At 39.8% G+C, this 16,519-nt stretch overlaps 1 protein-coding gene across 30 annotated transcripts in view; it reads right to left on the bottom strand.

Moving 5' to 3' along the window:
- The window catches only part of Hivep2 (HIVEP zinc finger 2), a 185,088-nt gene that overhangs the window by 17,117 nt on the left and 151,452 nt on the right, over positions 1-16,519 (bottom strand). For 24 of the 30 annotated variants that reach the window (XM_074073084.1, XM_074073158.1, XM_074073202.1 and 21 more), the window contains 3 exons: positions 7,612-7,656; positions 1,276-6,852; positions 179-333 (listed from right to left, as the gene is read on the bottom strand). In XM_074073084.1, coding sequence (XP_073929185.1) covers positions 179-333; positions 1,276-6,459 — 5,339 coding nt within the window. In that variant the 5' untranslated portion in view covers positions 6,460-6,852; positions 7,612-7,656. Of the gene's footprint in view, positions 1-178; positions 334-1,275; positions 6,853-7,611; positions 7,657-15,716; positions 15,812-16,519 lie in introns of all 30 variants that reach the window. The other 6 variants (XM_074073151.1, XM_074073171.1, XM_074073030.1 and 3 more) reach the window with 1 other exon arrangement.

Here is a 16,519-nt window from a genome sequence, read left to right as displayed (position 1 = left end):
AAAAGAAAAGGCATGAAGTCATTATCTATTACTAGCCAGACTTTGGTTATATGACTGGAAGAGGAATGTACTTAAGCCCTTTTTGGATATTTTTCCATTATTCTTTCCAGGCAGAAGATCAGGACCATTTACTCTGACTTATAACCAACATTTTACGAATGCACTTATGTTTGCTTACCCTCCTTCAAAGATTTTAATTCGGATTGGCTCAGTTTGTTTAGATCCAATGTCTTTATCTCCATGAATATCTCCTTTCCCTCTTTCCTTTAGGATATTTCCCACTAGTTTCCTTTCTAGTTTACTGCCAAATAAAAAGGATGCATCAGGTTTCACCTGTAGGACAAAAAGAGAGAATCACTTCAGATGCTTTCTCCAAGACACAATAGCCCATACAGCCCAGTCTTCCATCAGCTCTGAAAATCAGCCTGAGAGCCACGATAAAAGCCATAAGCTTATTACATAAAATACAGATAAAACCCAAGAAAAATGACAGTTTCTACAAAGTCAATATTTGTGTACACACATCACACATACATACCTCCACACACATTTACTTTGTGCGACTCTAACAGACACTTAAGACACATTCTCTGTTTTGAAGTAGCAAGCAAGACAATCTACATTATGGAAGTGGTCTCAAAAATCATTCAAGGGAAAATAATAAGTGAAAAACTATTTTTAAATACTCTATTTCATTATCAATTTAGCATAAATTCTAAAATAACCCTTTTTAATATTTTATAACTTTAACTGTTCAAATAGGAACAAACAAGTCAATAACTTGGAAAAGTCTGTTTTGAAAGAGAAACATAGAATATAAACTTACTGAAAAGTAACGTCAGTGAGCACAAGTCCTGGGACCTCTGCCAATTTGAGTTCTGACATCCTTCACGCCTCCTTCCCTATCTTTTGTTTCGGCATCTGCTCACTGATTTATATCCTTTACTTCACAATTCCCTGAACCCCTCACATCTGCACTGTCACTAACACAGGTTACACGGGAAAAGAAGCAGCTGTGGCAATTAGTCCCAGTGGGAGAGTTTCATGGCACTGGGGTAGAAGAGACATTTTCATTCTTTAGGACTTTCCCCAGGACCCTCAGAACTAAAGGGCTAATGGTTTTTCCGCCTCTGAGTAAGGCAGGTGTTGCCCAGGGACTCCCCCTATTCTCATCTTAATGTTTCTAATGTGTTTTAGGCCTTCTGTCCCTCACTGTGTAGTGTGTGCAGCACTGGCTTCACAACACACAGTGCTTCCTAAAACAGTGTCTGTTACCTGTGCAAACTGTTTCCAAGCACTGGATGATGTAAGCTTGCCAGTTCCAGGTCTGTGCATAGCAGCCAAGGTGTAAATTTCTGCGGTGATTTTTTGCTTAGACCTCAGAAGAGCCAGCGTGGTCTTGGTGTTCAATCCTGATGGGTTGGGGTTACAGGAACTAATGCACCATGAAGCATAAACTGAGGATTTGAAGGTGGCCTGTTGCACAAAATTGGGTTTTGTATAATTCAAGAAGCACCAACTCACAGTAGTTGTTGTCCGAAGACTAGGGAACTGAAGAATCTGTTGGAAATCTGCCACATCTGTGAAAAGAAGTGTGGAGTTTGCCACATTCCCACCAGGGCCAGAGGCCATGTGGAGCAGCATGCCAACGGGCAGCTTCCGGCTCTTCCCTTCCTCTTCCTGCTGACTGTCTCCCGTTGGCAGTGAAGAACTCTGAGGACTCATGCTCATGTCAGATGTTGTCTCATCAATGTCCAATTCATCTGAGGACTCTCTGCTTTCTGAAGGCCCACTAGACTTCAGTCCAGAAGGGGTCGCCCTGGAACCAGAAAGCATCTCCCTGCTGGGCGGGAATGGTTCCCTGGAGGGCCCACTGGCAGATGGATGGTCTTGAGATGAGGAGGGAGACAGAGAGGAGAAGGAAGATGACCTTGACTGCAAGCCGTCCTTTGGCTCAGAAGCACACCCTTGCCGAACCAGCTGGGGTTTCTGGGGGCGGGAGAGGCCCTTCTTAAGATCAGAGTTGGTGAGCTCCACAGCACTGAGCTCCTCAACAATCTGTCCATACATCTTCTCTTCTTTGACCCGTTTCTGCTGCTTTGTTTCCATGAAGAGCTCCAAGCTGCTGGCAGGAGACAGCATCCGCTTGCTACCTCCTAGGGAGGCAGCGCTGTCCGAGGTGGAAGGTAAACATAAGGGAATAGAGGATTCTAAGCCAAGGGGTAGGGTCTGAGGTACTTTCCAAAGAGGATATTTTTCCAAGCCTGCATGCTGCCCAAGCACCTGGGCGATATTAAATCCTATCCCTTGCATGGCTGCATTGGTTACCAGTGTTCTTTGGGTCACATTCTCATCAACTTTGCATATGACAATTGCAGGGCTGTTCTGTCCAAGTATCTGGGAAATGCTTGTATACATGACACTTCCATAGGATGGGACATGGGTCTGGAGTCGAACAGGAACTACTGTTCCCGGTAGGGACTGCAAAGTCCCAGCATTTGCCGAAGCAAAATCTTCTTGAAGAAGCTGTTCAGAAGGTGTTTCAGTGGATTTACTGCTGGATTCTGATGGAAACTTTGAAGGAAGGCTCTTTGAGTGTAGCCCTGAAGTTCCTGAATAATATGGGTAAGTTTGCTCTTTTGTGTGTGTATAATCGGCAGATTTCTTTCCCGTGTGTTCTGCAACGTGCTCTAAGGGATAGCTAGGATGAATTTCTGCCTGGAAAGAAGGCTTGCCATAGCTCTTCTGAGGGTGTGGAGTAAAGGGATGGGGAAAATGTGCCTGCCACCAGGGGGGCTGCTGTGTTGGTAAGTGAACCATACAGACAGTAGGATACTGAAACTGAAACAAGGCATTCTGGATTGGAGAGAATGGAATTGTCTCTTGATGTGGAAACAAATGTGGCTGTTCAGATAAGTGCTTGCTTGTCATATAGGACGTTGGTTGTATCAAGGGATTTCTCAAAGATTCCTGACTATCCATGTGCACGATCTGTGGCTGTGCCAGATGGAGTGGCCCTGAGCTCAGCTGGGAGCAAGGACCTACTGCCTGCTTCCCCGGGTCATCTGATGGAAGGAGAGGAAGCACTGAAGATGGGCCATGGTGCCATGCAGCCCTGAGGCCAGCATGCAATTGCTCCATCTGCTCCTGCTTGACACTTGGGTCCACACCAGCTTCACCCTGGGCAATTTCTGGGGAGCCACTGAAGGAAGCCTGCCGCACCAAAAAGCACTTCTTCCTTTCCCGGGAAGGTGATAATGTCGAGGCTGATGCTCCCACCACAGGGGCATGGGACAAATTCCCATAATCAAATGACTTGCTCCGAATTTCTGGGACTTCTGTTGGGTGAGGGCAAGGCATCTGCTCTGAGGAGCAGCGTCGCATTTCTTTTTGGTGGTGGTGGCCCGGAACAGACAGTGAGTATGAACCAGCAGGGACGGTCAAAAATTCAGAATGCTTCCCAAACTCATCCTGTTTGGGAGGTGCAGTAAGCTTAATGGTTTCTTCTCTTTCAAAAGACATGGAAAAGCTGGAGCTGTGGGACAAATTGCTTTCTTGACTGGGGCTGCGAGAGAGGCCAGTGCCTGTGGATTCAAAGCTCGACTCCCCTGAAGAGTGCTCCATATCTGCAAGTCGCAAGCGTTTCTTTTTGGGTGGCAACTTCTCAGCAGGGAGCTGGGAAAGGGTCTCACTTCTCTGGGGCCACTGAAATTCCTCCACAGGCTTTTCTGGCTCTTTACTCTGGACCTCTTTCTCCTTTTCTGGTTTATCAGGTTCCTCGGTGACTCGAATCTCAGGGACCTGAATATTGTGCTGGCGAACCAGCCTGGGCTGAGTGTGATAGGACTGCTGCTGCACCTGCTGGGATGGGGATGGTTTCCCCCCAGTTTCTGTACTATCCCCCGGGGGCACCCACTCTGGGCTCACCAGGGGTTCTGAAACCTCACTGTCACACATCTCAGAAGGCAAAAGGCCTTTATCCTGTGTACAAGCCATGAGTTCAGCTGACTCAGATCTTTCAAAGGAATTGGGTCGACTGAGTGAATTTGTGTGTTGAATTACAGAAATCACATTTCCAGGAGGCTTCCTGCCCAGGTCTGACATCTTGTCAGAATCAGTGGCTGAAGTTGACTCCTCTGATCCAAGAGATGGACTTCCAGACTGCAGTTGGGGTCGACCCATGTCAAAGCGCTCAGAGTGGCCATGAGAAGGGTTCTCATGTCCAGCCATGGCAAAACCACTCCTTCCTCCTTCCGGCATCTGCACTTTGGGGTCATAATCTGAAGCCATCATGCCCAAAGGAGTGCTTACAACACTGCTGCAAATCATAGGGGTGTCCTCCTCATCGCCTACACTCTTCTCCTTACGGCGCTTTCTGTTCTCACATGTAGTTCCAAACATGGTTGGCACTCCCTGCAATGGAGCTGAGGGGTCCATAAAGTATTCTCCTCCATGTTTTAAAGAACTTCCGCAAGTAATGTCTCTGTAGCTTTGCTTTGGTGTTTCAGAGTCTTCCCACTTCTTATAGGGTTTCCGGCAGACATCATAGTCATACCCAACCCTGTCTCCTGGAACTGATCTCTTTTCCTTCAAGGATGAGCCACCGAGACTCTTGGATATCCTGCCGGGGTGCTCAGCCTCCATGTGCCCCTCCTGTACCGATGGCAACTCAAATGCTGCTTGTCTTCTTAACATGCGCTGAGGGGGTATGCCTACAGTGCCTGGATAGAACACGTCATCGGACCCTGTCATCCTCTCATCAAATGAATGACTTCCCCTCAGTGACGGAGGAATACTCAGATTAGTTGCTGAAGAAGTTGGCATTGAGTTGCTTCTAATAAGGGGTGAAGAGTCTACAGGAGCTTCTAAGAGAACTGGGCTGCTGCCTGGGAAATTTGTTGGGTAAAGTTTTCCTTCATTCCGGACAGATGATGAAATAGCCGGAGATTGCCTGGACTCGCTGTTGAATTTAGGGGACTTCAGCATGCTTGCTTGACTGGGGTCCACTTCTCCCTTGCCTGGGATCAGCTGTGAGACAGGATCTTCAAACATCTTGACGTCTAACCTGGTGTTTACATGAGGTAATGGTTCCATGATGCCCTTCCTCCCCATGGTGACACGCTCCTGACCCGTGGGTGTAACACTGAGTGTATTTCTTGGACTAAGTCGACAGTATTTTCCAAAGATGATTTCTTCATAAGACTTTGCATTTGTGTTGGGAGGGCTTATTTGTTGCTCTGCACTTTCTGAGCGAGAAAAGTAACCAGAATCAGTGCTTCCTTTACTATGTGGGCTCAGAAGGTTAAGAGATGGTTCCGAATCCTGTCCTTTTTTCTCTGACAGTCTTAGTGCAAGTTTCTGTTTAACTGTGTGAGAGTCATCAGCTTTAGTAATTAGAGATGGATTTGGTAGCATATCAGAGCCAATGTACTGAGAGCTTTCGTTAGGTAGTGGAATCCCACATTTGGGGATAATCAAAATCGGCACCTTCATTGGACCTCCCAGTGATTCTTCCAAGGACCCATGGTAGCTTCCTCGGCTGGCAATATCCAATGGGATGGGTGGGCCAGGGCTCATTTTGTCAGGAGCCTCAGCAAATAAGGAGCTTTCCTCATCTGTGTCCGTACTCTGTTCACCATCTGAATGTATTTCTGCTTCTACATCAATAAAACCAGCCTCCAGGTCCAATTTAGACACAGCTGACTCCGTGAAAGGTGCCAACCCTGCCTTAATTGCATGGGCGTGTGACTTTCTGTGCTTGTACAAATTGCTCTTTGTCTTGAAAGAGAAACCACAAGGTATACATGGATAAGGCCGCTCACCAGTATGGGACCTGATGTGTTTTTTCAGAACGCTTGGTTTGGCACAAGCCCTGCTGCAGTAAGGGCAAATGTACTTGCCAGGCTTTTTGGGTTTGTGCTCTTTCTTGTGAGCATCTTCTGCCTGTTCAATACTTTTCTGGGAGTATTGGCTATAAGCAGGGTTCAGACTTGAAATCTTTTTTCTAGGATAACTACTACTGTGACTATGTATAGGAAAAGGAAATAAGTCCTCGGAGGCAACTGATGGCAAAGGGCCAGGGAAAAGCCAGGGAGGGCCCTCTAGGCTCTGGTGTGGCTTGCTGCTGTGCATGACCCCCTGTGGCAATGAGTGCTGAGGGAAAGAGAGTGAGTGTTGGCATGAGTAAGGACTTGGACGGTGTGGTAGGTATTGCTTCTCTGTGACTTGCTGCACCACTTCACTAGGTGAGGCCAGCTTCCCAGAACCAAACAGTTGTGCTGATACTGTGTTTCCAATTTGCTCAGAATCTATCTGTGGTGGCCGCTGTCCTTCTTGACTGCCAAAAGTGCTCATCTTAATAACAGCTGATTGTTCCTGTCTCCATCTACCTGATGCTTTATCAGTTTCTCCAGACCTTGAGGTAGCTTTTTGTCCTAGAGCTGTGTCCCCAGTGTCCATTTTGTTATGTAAGGTCTTAAGTGCTAGTTCGCCTGAAAGCCTAGTAGACTCATGGAGTATCTCCAAGGCTGTGCTTTTAAAGCTTCATTGCTTCCATGTTTCAGGGTGTCTGCAAACTTGACGGTTGTTCCTTCTCTTTGGAACCTTCCTCACCCACACTGTGGTTGATGCGCATTAGATGGGAATGTCCTTGGACCAGGCTATAACACAGTTCTCTCCATCACAGAAACTATCAAAGAAATGTCCATCTGCAGCTAAGTGCAAATCTACAGATTTCTTATGGCATTGAAATATTTTCAACTAGGATGAAACTGGGATGATGAAAAGTCTAGAAGAAATTTCGCCCATCAACTATAGCAGTTTCAATTGTCAGTTTCACCAATGTAAAGTGACCTGAAAGAAAAGAAAACACAGAGATTACCGTAACGGTTATCAAACAAGACACCAAAATCAATCCTAAATAAACAGCCTGAAGTTGGTAATTTAAAAATATTTTCCATCTAAAGAATTGTTTTCAAAGCTGCTGCATTTCTAGGAAAACACTTTATAATTATTAGTTATAATATCGTAAGATTTTTTAGGATCAAAATAAAGAATATATTACATATCTAAATACAACAATTACCATTCGTTTGCAATTGCCTTCTGTTTTTTCCAATTTTTAGCATATAATAGTTGTTCGGGGGATATATATGTGCTTACAATGTATCTTAATTAGATTCACCTCCCTCCCTCGTTCCTTTCATTAAAAGATTTAAAGTTATTACTAACCAAGTTTTATGAGTACCATGTTGAGTGTATTACATATATAACTAGAGAGAGGTATTTTTTGATAGCTTAATATAACATGTACACATTAATATAAAACATAAATATAATATAGTATAAATAGAATATGATATAAATAGGTAAATATGTACTTTATGAAATATTTAACACTCATAAATATTTTATATAAAATATAAATAATTTTATTGCTTAAAAACAGTGATTAGTAGAGGTATATCAAGAATAGTAGAATTAAAGATTGTTATAGAACTTTGGAGAAGGAAGAATACAACTAAATAAGATATCCCTAAAATCTTCATAATTTGGAAAGCAAAGCCTATTTGGGGGATAGCTTAAAGGACAGATTAAAAATGAAATGGTTACCTGAACAGTTTAGAGTTCTCATGGGCATGCTTGTCCTGACGCTTCCTGGATACAAAATAAATGCAATTAGGAAAAGTTACTCCAGTAAACCAGAGCATTACTATACACAAACACAAATTCCAAGTTTTAGTTCACTATACACAGGACTCAAAATACGATGTGCCCTAAAACTACAGCCTGGACTGCTTTAGACTGCACTGTGCTAGAATGGCAGGCCTTGACTTAGCAAGAACAATGACCACAGTCAGCAGGCTTTTCTGTGCAGGCTCAGATGGTTGAGAGGTGACTCAGAGTTTTGTCCAAAGTGAAAAATAGTTTTAAACTTACAATATTTATAAGCCAATAGCAAATTATTTAAAATAGAAATCAAGAAAGTACTCTCACTTCTAATAGCTATGTAAAGGCAGGAATAAAATTAACCAGCGATGAAAACTCTCTATAATGAAAATTACAGAACAGTGATAAATTATTTGAAGAGAACACTAGAAAAAATGGGAAGACATCCCATATTCATGGATTGGAAAAATCAATACTGTTAATGTCCATATTACCCAAAGCAATCTGCAAATTCAGCTCAATCCCTATCAAAATACCAATGACATTCTTCACAGAACAAGAAAAAAAATCTTAGAAATTATATGAACCCACAAAAAACTCTGAATAGCCAAAGTAATTTTGAGCAAAAAGAACAAAGTTGGGGGCATGCACTCTCTGACTTCAAAATATATTACAAAGATGTGTTAATTAAAAAAGCATGGTATTAGCATAAATAAAGACCCACAGATCAATGGAATAGAATAGAGAGTATAGGAGTGGTGGCACACGTCCAGAGCCAACTGATTTTTGACAAAGGTACTAGGAATGCACAAAGAAGAAAGGACAGTCTTTTCAATAAAGTGCTGGGAGAATTGGATATCCACATGCAAAAGAATGACTCGGGAGCCCCACCTCTCAAAAGTTACAAAAATCAACTCAAAATGGATTAAGGAACTTAAATAGAAGACCTGAAACTATGAAACTACTAGAAAAAACATAAAAGACATGCTTTAGGACACTGGAATGGTCAAGGATTTGGGAGATAGGAACAAAAGCACAAGAAACATGGCAAAAAATACACAAATGGAATTACATTAAACTAAAAGCCTTCTGCATAGCAAGGAAATGATCCACAGAATGAAGAGACAAGGTACAAAGTAGGAGAAAATATTTGCAAATACTTCTGATATTCAGAATGCAGAAGGAACTCCAAAATCTCAATAGCAAAAAATTAAAAATAAAATAGAGTCCAATTAGTAATAGAAAAGACACGCGAATAACCAACAACTATCTTACAACATGCTCAACGACACTAATCAGGAATCTTAAATCAAAACCATAATGAAGTACTCCCTCTCCCAGTAAGAATGGTTATTGTAAAAAGACTGAAGATTACAAGTGATCATAAGGATGTGGAGAAAAGAGAACCCTTGCACACTATTGACGGAAGGAAATTAGTACTGACATTATAGAAAAGAGTATGGAGATTCATTATAAAACTAAAAATAGGCCAGGCACCAGAGGCTCATGCCTGTAATCCTATCTACTCAGCAGGCAGACATCAGGAGGATCACAGCTCAAAGCCAGCCCAGGCAAACAGTTCCCAAGACCCTAGCTTGAAAAACAGTTCACAAAAAAGGGCTGGTAGAGTGGCTCAAGGTGAAGGCCCTGAGTTCAAGCCCCAGTACCACACACACACACACGAAAATACAACTACCATATGACCCAACATATATTCAAAAGAAATGAAACTAGAATGTCAAAGAGACATCAGCCCTCCCATGTGCACTGCAACACTGCTCACAATAACCAAGAAATGGAAACCACCTCAGTGTCTATCAGCTGATGAATAGGTAAAGAAAATGTGGCACATGTAACACGATAGAATACTATTCAGTCATTTAAAAAATGAACTCTTGTCATTTGTGACAACATAGAGGGAACTGGAGATCACTATGGTAAGTAAAATAAGCCAGGCACAGAAAGACAGTTACCACATGATCTCACTCATTTGTGGAATCTAAAAAAGTTGATTTCATAGACGTTGAGAGTAGAATGGTATCCACCAGAGACTGGAGTGCTAAGTTATAGTTAGGTGGGAACAAGAAGTTCTAGTGAGCTTTGTACAGTAGGGTGGCAATAGGTAACAGTGTACTGTACATTGTGAAAAAGTAGAAGAAAGAATTTTGAAAGTTCACATAACAAAGAAATGATAAATGTTCGAAAATAGATTTGTTAACCTTAAACACTACACTATGTGTGCATGTCTCAAAACATTCCCTGTAGCTTATTAACATGTATCATTTTATGTATCAATTAAACCAAATTTAATTTAAAAAATTAAAAAGCTAGCAATGTTTTCTAAGATAAGACTCTGATATCAAAACTTCTTAGAGCTCTAGATATTAAAACATTGAGAATAAAAGGTTTTATTGCATCTATAAGGTTTGGACATTTAAAAGAATAAATTTCTTTTTTAGGAAATTTACATTACATCAAAGTGAAGGAGTTCACTAAATAAGGGTGAATAGCTGAGGAAGACTGACAACTTCGTGACATTTAGATCTTAAGTGAATACTCTACTGCCATAAAAGAATGGCCAATGGAGTATACAGCGATACAAAACTAATACTTGGTGGCTCAGAATCCCCTTACTGGAAATTTGTCCTTGCAGATGTGCCTGCACAAGTGCACAAAGATATATACACAGGACTCTGCAATTATGGTCAACCATGAAACCGTGCCTTTTAAAAAGGTAAAGTACAGCTATAAGCACTCCTAAAGAAACTCACTCAGGAAATAGTGAGATTAAATACAAGAAAGCTTACTGCTCCCCAGAGTGTCAGCTATAGTGCCATTTGTGGGAAACAGGAGGCCAAGGAGCTTTTAACAGTCGTTAAATCACCCAAGTCAAAGAAAAGGAAGAGATTTTTACTTTTCACCTGATGACTTTTGGTAACTTAAATTTTTGATTATTTGTCTCAATATGAGTATGTTATCCTTTTAAAGAAAATACTGGTTAATAAAAAGATGCTGCCGTACAAATGTACGGTACAGTCCCAAGCTGTAACTCAAGTAGTGCTCTTATTTCCATGGTAAGTTTGCTCCGTGATACCCAACTCCACTGTGGCGGGCGTGCCCTCGAGCACTAAGACCTTTGGGTGAGAAATCAGTAGATCCCAGACATTTGTAGCAAGACATCTGTAATCAGAAGTCCCTTCTGCCGATAACTATTATGCACAATGGACAAGTAAAGCAGTTGGTAAAGAAACAGAACCACAAACATATTAACTTTGGTTTGCTAAACAGTTTTACAATTGAATTTAAGCTTTCCCTACAGTGGTTTCCCAGCACATCCCTGTGAAAGAGAACTGACAGTCTGTAATATTACAATGCAAACTTACTTCTAGCAACATGGCTGACAAGAGCACACAGTATGGAACTAAATTGGTGGAATTTTGTGTTTAATTAACTAAATATTTAAGGTTCATATAGACATAACCTGTGGTGGACTTTTAGAGGTAAACAACACACCCTAAAATGTAAGGATAGTATATTTCCAGTTGGAGAAAGAAACGTGTGAGTCCTCAATTAGGATTGAGAGCTTGAATAATTTCTAAGTTACTTCACAGAGTCATATTTTATACTGATATTTCCCTATGTATGCAATTCCATTGCTAATACAGATTGAGCATCCCTAATAAGAAAATCCAAAAGCTGAGAAGCTACAGAACCCAAAGCTTTTTGGGCACCAATATGCTGCCACAGGTAGAAAATATGCAGACACACTAAAAATACTGTGTAAAATTACTTTCAGGCTATGTGTACAAGATGTATATGAAAGAAATGAATTTCGTGTTTAGACTGAGGTCCCAATCCCAAGGTATCTCATGATGTATATGTGAATGTTCCAGAATCTGGATAAAATCTGAAATTCAAAACGCTTCTGGTTCTCAGCATTTCAGGTGAGGGACACTCAGCCCACAGTAACAATAATGGCTGCCGCTTACTGTGCATTTACTATGTGCTATATGTTTAAAGAGTCTCATATGCATTGTCTTAATTGGTCTTCATAACAAGCCTAGGCCATAGATTGAGTATAAGAACCAGAATTTAATCCAAATTTGACTGGCCTTTGAGCATAGGAATTCTCATCATTATGCTTTGTTAAGTTTGATCACAACCTTAATTATACATTTTCAATTAAATATTTTCACTCAATGTCCATATTTGAAATCTTCAACTTTTAGACAAATTATTTTCCTTTGTTTACTTTTAAGGAAAATAACCCCAGAAGTTAGGCATTTATCACTTCCCATTCTTTGGTTGACATAGGATACATAATTTTGCTTAAGATATAAACATCAAGTTAAATAAAGACATATAACTTTATAAAAAGCAAGAGTAGAATAATATATTTAATAAATTATTAAACAGAATATTTTAATTTAACAATGATATAACACCTTTATAAATCAGACATTTAACTTTTATGTTTTTTAGCAATAAGTTAAAACAATTACACCATAAACTAGACATATATACTTCTTATTCCCTGAGGACATTACATACAGTGATACACCACACATAGACACTATTTTCCTATCAGAGAACAGACTAGAAGATGAAGAAAACTGTCTTACATAAAATTCAAAAGCAGGTATCTGATGGTCAGAACAAAACTTATCTAGAACACTAAGTTAATTGTTGGGTCTAACTTTTAGGAGAAGGAATCTAATCAGAAAAAGTGTTATATACTATTTTATTTTAAAAAAATCAATTTTACTAAGGTTAACATGGGATCATCTTATGTTCCAAAAAGCATTAATTATCTAGAAAGTTTTTAAGGGTCAAAATTTGATCTCGCTAATAAAATCACATTAACTCAATTAAACAAATAGCTTCTGTCAAGAAAATCTCTTCCTTTGAAACTAAAGTCATAGGTAGATTTTGTAAGTTAAGTCTTCCAGTGATGACCCACTATTTAATCAGGAAACTAGATGACTTACCAGACCATAATTCCTACTCCTGGGTTTTTCACAATGAGCTTCTATCTGCATCTGACCTGGAGGTCCCAGCATTATGGGGACCCCTGATCCACATTCTTCTGAACAAATGTCTAACTTCCCACATCAGTGAAAGACTTGAGAATTTACTAGGGAGCTGGAAATAAGTCTTGTTTCACAAGAACTTTTTCCATTAGATTTTAATGGAAAAATCTAATATGTGAGAGCTGGGCATCAATGACTCACAGATACTAACTACCTGGAAGGCTGAAATTGGGAGGATCATGGTTTGAGGCCAGCCTGCACAAATAGTTTGCAAGGCCCCATTGCCAAAATAACCAGAGCAAAATGGACTGGAGGTGTGGCTCAAGCTGTAGAGTACCTGCTTTGCAAGCATAAAGCTCTGAGTTCAAACCCCAGACCCAACAACAATAACAAAAAAGTAAGAATACATTACTCTCCCCAACACTATTCTTGGGGAATCTTCAACCAATTGCTACCCATAAAAAATCACTTCCCTTCTTGTATTTTCTGAGACACACAGAGAAAGGTAGGTGGGAAAGAAAACTAGCAACGAGTCCTTTTGGGACCCTACTAATCACACTCATGAGTGACTGGAAATGTGGAGAGTTTCTATTAATTGCTTGTCTACAGTTGCTTTATCTTAGAAGTTGGAAAAAGTCAGCAGTGGAAATCATGTGCATTTATAGGTCTATGACATCTTTCTTTTTAAAACCAAGTAGGACTTGACAGTGTTCAAAAATTTCTTTGCTGCTTTCCTCAACTTAATCTGAGGAAAACACATGGACTGTAACAACTAAACAGCTTTCAAAGTTTAAAGGTTTGCTAGTGATACTCTTTTTTTAAGTGACACTTTTAATAAGTGACCCAGTTCTTCCAAAAATGACATAGATTCTGAGGTTGTGTTTTGTGACTAAATTGCATGAAAATGCTTTTGATAGGAAAATGTTTTTCTAAGTGTAATAGAATAGAAAATCTACATTAAATGGATTGAGTCCAGGAAAATACTTTTATTGGATCTCAAAATATTATTACAAATCATCAAAGGTACCATTGTCTTTTCCATAATTTTCATTTAATTTTTTTCAATATAGATCTGCTTAGAGCTATAAAGATCTACAGTAAGGTGTCTGATCACAGCTGTATTATTTTTATATGAAAACAGATTCATCTCTCAGATTCTCTGATAGTATGTTAAAAGTAAATTCCAGTTTTTTCTAATCAATTAATATGTTAAAAATGCCATATGAGAGCAATTCTCAAATGAAACAAAAACAGCGAGTTATCATTTATTCACTGGGATTTCTTTTTATGGTAACTAAACCCACACAAAGTCATTTTTGGCACCCTCTGCCAACAAAGGAGCTGGTATTCCAAACACAATTTCACACGCACATTTAAAATTTTCCCTGATTTTTTCAGTGCGGTGAGGCTAAAACTCAGAGGACATGACATTTGAGTTTCCTGTGGATGGTGCTACAGTTCCATTGGCATCTTTTGGTTAGTAAAGATAGCATTGTTTGCTGAGGTATTTCAGGGAAAATGGAACTACAGGAACTGAAACAAAGGACAAGCAAATGATATTGCATGCAAAAGCTGCCAGTTTTCTAAGTGTGCCCTCTCCTTTGGCTACTTTTCATAGGTCCACTCAAATAAATGTGGCACCATGTTAAGTAATCTCCTCAAACAGGCCCGAAAGGGAAGGCCTAGAAACCACCTCCTGCAGAGGTCTCTTCCTCCAAGGTCTCTTCAGGACAAGGGCCTGGTGGGATTGGCGGCCAGGCAGGATCTCTCTGCAGATGAATAAAGACCTACAGCATCCAGGGCATCAATCTAGCATCTTTTTCTTAGAAAAACACTATCTCAGAAAATAATAATTTACCTCAGGAAATTAATCATTTCTGTGTTGGTGGCAGAAGTCAAATAAGCATTAAATAATACCACCGTAAATAATAATGGAATAAAATGGGAACAACTCTGCCGTTAATATTTTAACATGTTACTTGATCTCTTTCGAAGGTTAGGTAGCATTACATTTATAAGCATATATTTTATGATAGTAATTATGGAATGACATTTAGAAGTGACTTCCATGTATTTGTTTTTAAACTGCCATAGATCAGTTATAAAATGTTTTGAGAAACACATGGCTATGCCAGAGCACCACTGCTTTAATGCTGACAGCCCCACTACTCACTACGAGGTGACGCTGCTAAAAGTGCACAGGTGTGGAGGGTAGCAAACCATGAAAAGGGAATCTACCAGAAGGGTGTAACCAGTGCCAGAGTCCAACTGGATACAGACTTATTTCCACAGTACAATTTTTTAAGAGGCATGTTGTGAGCCAAATTCATTATAAATGCTTCTTTTAGTAAAACTCCCCATAACAACCTTCGTTCTTCTTAAAATGAGCAAGTTGCCACTATGAGAAGACTGCATATTACATGAAAGCCTGACAAACAATTCAGAGAGCTTTTGAAGAAAAGCGAAAACATCGTGATGACTACTCTAGCACTTGACACACAACCTAACTGGATATTTAAATCCTGATGGAAGGCTTAATTAAAATTTCCTACAATGGCTGCAGTGCAGATATAAAAGGTATTTGTAGAGTTTGCAATAGCATGCTTTTAATGTTTTGCCAAAAATGTTTTTACAACTTTTAAAAATTATGATTTTACTTTTTCAGTGGACTACTTTTCGAATAGATAGTAAAAGTTATGGTTGTAAGGATAACCAAGAAAGTACTAAGAATTTCACATGGAAATAAACTTTGCCAGAAAGCTATGTTCTCCTGTGAGACTGTCTCAATAAGAGGTTATGACTAAAAGTGGCCTGTTATGAAAAACAAAACAAACAAAACTAGAAAATAGTTTTTCTATTTTAGAGAGAAAAATTATTTTTCTCTCTAAATGGAGTATACATTGTTTCTACTCCAATTTGTTTCCTCCCCAGTTTATGTAGAGTTCATGACAGGCAAAAACTGCTTTTCAAGTTAAATGCAAAAGTAATAAAAGAAAATAATGAATTTCTGTTATTAACCTGTTTTCCTCATATCAACAAACTGCATCACAGCCGTCTTTGCTTCCCAAGATGACAACTGTCTCCCCAGGAGCTGAAGTACAACTTCCAGGAATCTGAAGGATGAACAAGAAGATTTAGAAGACGATGATGCTTGCCATGAACTTATAGACATGCTTATTCTTCACCCATGGAAACTGCTTTTAGGAAAGAGAATTTAAGACTGTATCTCTCAAAAGGCTTCTTGTTTTAATTTGAAAAAAAAATTTCCTTTTCTTCAACATGGTGTAAGTCTTTTGGATAAATACTTGTATTAAAAGTAATTGTCTGTAACACAGTGGAGGCAATCAGGAAGATATGTTAGAATTAACGTAGTGGAATTAGGAACTGTGCCACTGTGATCCATGCTACCATTCGGCCTCAGGTGAGATTTCCACACAGCTTCTTTAGGACTGGCATCAATGAAACTTCATAGTATGGTTCCCAGATAACCTCATGGCAAATTCTTTTTTTGGCTGTTATGTTCTATTCCAAAATTAATTTCTGAACTAAGAATCCAAAACCAACTAAAATAAAGTCCCAAGACTTCATAGACTCTAGTAACTAACAAAGGAAGAAGGGACTTTCTCATACTCAGCATTTCTATTTATCTAAGTCTGATCCAAGGAAATGCAAGGCAGACTAAGCTACCTATTCCAAATAGTTTAGCTGTTAGTATAAAAGGCCCATGAAAAAATATTACTATGCAGCGGTACACTTTGGAGGCTGAGGCAGGAAGATCATTAGAAGTTTAAGGCTAACCTGGACTAAGTAGTGAGACCCTG

Source organism: Castor canadensis, chromosome 1, assembly GCF_047511655.1.
Source record: "Castor canadensis chromosome 1, mCasCan1.hap1v2, whole genome shotgun sequence".
NCBI classification, from domain to species: Eukaryota; Metazoa; Chordata; class Mammalia; order Rodentia; family Castoridae; genus Castor; species Castor canadensis.
This window is presented reverse-complemented; position numbering and strand designations above follow the sequence as displayed.